At 38.1% G+C, this 4,570-nt stretch overlaps 1 protein-coding gene across 1 annotated transcript; it reads left to right on the top strand.

The window, feature by feature from the left end:
- Nucleotides 1-1,294: 1,294 nt before the first annotated feature.
- CASP10 (caspase 10, apoptosis-related cysteine peptidase) lies at nt 1,295-3,036 on the top strand (the record flags this gene model as incomplete). The annotated part of the gene is made up of 3 exons (XM_010178945.1): nt 1,295-1,406; nt 1,863-2,367; nt 2,874-3,036. Coding segments are annotated over 3 exons (780 nt in total), but the record flags the coding sequence as incomplete, so codon positions are not given.
- Nucleotides 3,037-4,570: the final 1,534 nt, after the last annotated feature.

Genomic DNA, 4,570 nt, shown 5'->3' with positions numbered 1-4,570 from the left:
GCACTAGCTAGATTGAGTTCTAGCTGTGCTTTAGCCCTCCATCCATTTAGCATTCCATCTGCTTGTCTTCCTGATACAGACAAAACATTTGGCATTTTCTTAGGTTACGCATTTTGGAGATGGCAGCAGAATGTGGAAGACATGGAGACAAACATAGCTTCACAGTTCTTTCTTTTGGGATCTGGCTTAGAGAAAGCTTTGAGGCATCTTGAAATTAAAAGTGGTAAGAAGTAGCACTTGCCTTGTGAGAAGACTAAAAGAAGGCCAGAGGTTTTAGTAAGCTATTGCAGACATGTAACAATCTTCCTCAATAAACCAGAGGTCTTGGTACAGGAGAAAGAAATCCATTTTGTGGGATCCCTTCTTAGAAGCCTCATGTGCACTCTTTAACCTTGTATGGCAGCATAACTACTGAATTGTCTCTCTGACTCTTTCCTTCGGATAAGCATGAATATTGAGGGAGCTGTGTTTGCTTCTAGCTGTTTAATTTCTTGAAGTTCTGTGCTATAACATATCTTTTCATCACCTGATGTTCAGACTACAGTCACAAAAGTACTTCCTGCTGCTATTGAAGGAGCTTGGAGTGCCACCTTCATTTTGTTCTGTTAAAATCCACAAAAAGCAAGTGTTTGTTGCTATTGCTAATGAGCAGAAAGGAACTGGAGTGGTGAGAGTTTTTGATTCCAACCAAAGGTTGGACTTGAAGAGATGGCACTGGAAGTTTTGGTGTCTTCTCAGCTTTTAAACCAATTCTTTCTTAAGAGTGGGAGGTAACTCTTAAGTCTTAGCAAAACTGGTAGCATGGCAGGCTTATGCACTTCTGATCTCTGTTCTGCTTGCATCTCTTTGCAGTGATCAGTATGAACCACCTGCTCCAGGTATTCATCACTACTCTTGGAAAAAAAACAACATAGGTGTCTAACATCCTATAGTTTCACTGTGAACCCTCTGCCATCTGAAGTTAAAATATTGTCATAATATTGGAAATAGTTGGAGAATTCTGTCCCCATCACCAATTCAGATTGCAGAGTTAGGCTGCTCAATCCTCCCTTTTGCATACAGATGACCAACATCTGCTAAACCTTTCCTCTACAGTTTGTGACAGAGATGTTCTTGAGGCTTGACTTAGATCTTTTTACGCAAGGAGGCACCACTGAGTTCCAGCTTTTCAAAAGTAACCCACAGTCTTAGGTGCCTCTGATTTTTGAATTCCAATTTTGAGATACGTTAGGGACATATGAGTAAGTTGAATAAATTCATTGAGGCTGTAAGTTTTTTCCTCTCCTTTCTACAGCAAATGACAAGCTACAAAATGGATGGACCACACAGAGGATTTTGTCTTGTTATTAATAATGTTAAATTTGATGGATCTCTTCAGGAGAGGAAGGGTTCTTGCAAAGATGCTGGTAAGTTACTGAGGTGAGAGTTTTGGAGGATTAGTCTCTGTTGCCCCATGTGAGCTGATTGTGTAGCATTGCTTTGTATTTTATTGTCTATATTTTAGTTAATACTCTTAAAGAGTAAAATGTTTTATATGTGTTAAATTATGTCACTTGTGTATCCTAGGGGAGGAAATGTTAAAGGATGAGTAACCACTGAGTTTCTGATGCAGTTGAGTCATTCCTGAGTCATTTTAAGAATCCCCTCTTACTTAGCCTTTGTCTCTAGCAGTAATAAAAAACTAAAACTAAACTAGCCCATCATTCTGCATAACATAATGCAAAATTCCATAATGAAGCAACTTTGGGCATACTTCTTATGTGGTGTAAGGTCTTTCTCAGTTTAGATTAGCTTGCATGGTGACTTCATGAAAAGGTTTTCTACTGCCTCAGTTTTTCCTTTTATCTCTTTTTTTATTACAGGGGAACTGGAGCGAGTATTCACATGGCTTGGTCTGGATGTAATTACTTACAGGGATATGACATCTCAGGAGATTAAAGATCTCATGCGAACATGGCAGCATTTGCAAGATCACAAAGACAGGGACTGTTTTATATGTTGTATTCTGTCTCATGGAGAGTCAGGAGCAATTTATGGGAAGGATGAGGAACTTGTATCAATCCGCATGATCATGTCCCACTTCACTGCCAAACAGTGCCCACAGCTGGCTGAAAAACCCAAACTCTTCTTTATCCAGGCATGCCAGGGTAAAGAGATACAGTGTCCTGTCTATGTTGAATCTGATGCACGAATTCTTGACTTGTCTTCCATGCAACAAAGCATTTCTCCTTCTGAAAGTATTCCTGAAGAGGCTGATTTCCTCCTAGGCATGGCCACAATTGATGGATATGTCTCTTTCCGGCACATTGAACAGGGTGCTTGGTATATTCAGGCCCTATGCAGCAAGTTACAGTTGTTGGTACCAAGGTAAATGCTTTGCTTAGCTCTTGTGTGAAAAAATTTTTTTTTCTCTAAGGCAAATTCACGTAAGAGCATTAACCCGTGTTCTAAGGTGGACAAAATTAGTTAAACTGATGATTTGTTTGCTTGCCACTGATAAATTTATATTAATGCTGCTAGCACCATAGAGATAATATGAAAAATGTGAAGTTTATTGTGAAAAACTTAAAAACCTCTAATCTGTGTTCTTTAAGGCAGAGCTGTCTGTTTCTTGAGTGGATTTAGGTAAAAATATTGTATTCCATTATTTTTCTTTACTGGTTGAATCAAGAAAGGCAGAGTAAGAAAAGGTTTTTTGTTTTTGATATGAGTAGAAGAACAAAAGAGGATAAATTTGGAGAAGAGGATGTGGGGTCTTTTTGTGTTTTAAATGTTTATACTTCATCTTCTAGATGATCTGGGAGGTGTTAAATGGAGCGCTATCTGCTCATTAATAAGAACTTTTTAAATTTTTGCTCTTCTTCTGGCTGTAGGGGTGAAGATATTTTGTCAATTCTTACAGAAGTTAATGAAGATGTGGGCAGACGTGCTGACCGCTTCGGGACAAAGAAGCAGATGCCCCAACCGGCATATACCTTAAGAAGAAAATTGATATTCCCAGTACCTAGAGACCCTCCTCCTTCACAGCATCATTGAGGCTTTAAAATGACTTCTTTTTATCAGCACATCTCATTTAAATGCAGTTCACCATACTACCTGTTTTAAGGCAGTTGCCCAGGATCCTGAGGAACTGTTAGATTGAAGGCAAGGCCTCAATTTTTTTGCCAAACAAACAAACTGGAAGAGACACAGTAAAAACAATCCTTGTGCCAGCTATTTACAGCATCGATATATTCAGAGTTATCAGAGTTTGGGAGAAGCATACTTCTATCATGTTAAATGTTTTTGTACCTGCACAGACAGTGTTTTTCTGATGGCATAAGGGTTGCATGTAGCCTTCCATGTCTAAACCAGTACTATTAATGGTCTGGTTTAGGCTCATTGTGTTTTATTTTGCAGACTAACAATTTTAAATCCTGCCTCTAATCCATTAGCTATGTTCCTAGAGAAAGACAAAGGTGGGAGTGAAGAGGAGAAGGCTTAAGTAGTAAGTGGAAAAGGATTTCTTCCATCTCTAATTTAAATTACATTTAACTTAATGGTGAACCAGTTAACTGTTGATACCAGTAATTTATTCCACAATGCACACTTATACCACCTAAGGGCTAATAAAAACCTCATGTACAATGAGATCTTTCCAAAACTGAGTAAAGCCAAAATGCTGTGTAGTATTCCCTCTGTGAAGCCTTGTGAACTGTCATTTCCCCATGGCTTCTGGGAAGAAAAGTTAGGGTAGAAGATTTGCACACTATGAAATATGGCATTCAGCAGTGTACCTGTATAGGTTTATCAGATTGATAACTTTGTTAACCATTAAATTTTCTGATTATTGTTTCTTGGTTTAAGATCTAAAATGTACCCATATGAGAAACTAGGGTCCTTGTTGATTAAGCTTCTAACACAACATTTTGTGAGTAAACTGAAATAATGTCATGTTTTGTTATGAGCATTTACTATGTATGTCTGTGTCCTTCCTGTTTTTTACTGTATTAAAATTCATACTGCTTTTTAAGAGCTTGGTGAGATAAAAATTATGTACTGAGGTAAGGCTTATTCTTGTTTCTGACTGGCCCCTGCACTTCGTAGGGCTCCATGAATCAGTGGGGTTTTAACTGCCTTAGGGTTTAAGCTGAAGCAAAACTTAGTTTATTTCAGCAAAACACTCGTTGTTTTACAGGATTACTAGCCTTAAGTTAGGGCAAAGATTTGGAAGAGTACTGTCTAGTACTGAATGCAATTTTTAGCTTGCACTATCCAGGATTTTTAAGAGGGGAGTTTTGCATCATACAGAGCATTGAAATGCAGCCAGTTTCCCAAAACATGATGGCCACTTTTTATCACGATGAATTGACAGCTGTATGACCCATTGCATTTTGAGTCTTCTGAGTTAGTATGGCTGCCACACTAGATATTTGTGCCACAGATAGAAAATATTTTTTCTCTTAGAGTATAAAACAATGTAATAGAATCATGAAGTTTCTGGCTGTTCAGACTTGGTGCACTCTATTTTTGTATGTTTAGGTAACAGTTGAATTTTTATCAGTATGGAGTAAACGCTGACAACAATTCT

This window comes from Mesitornis unicolor, unplaced genomic scaffold, assembly GCF_000695765.1.
Source record: "Mesitornis unicolor isolate BGI_N332 unplaced genomic scaffold, ASM69576v1 scaffold3042, whole genome shotgun sequence".
NCBI classification, from domain to species: Eukaryota; Metazoa; Chordata; class Aves; order Mesitornithiformes; family Mesitornithidae; genus Mesitornis; species Mesitornis unicolor.
The sequence above is the reverse complement of the archived record's forward strand: the minus strand, read 5'-3'. Positions and strand labels throughout refer to the sequence as shown.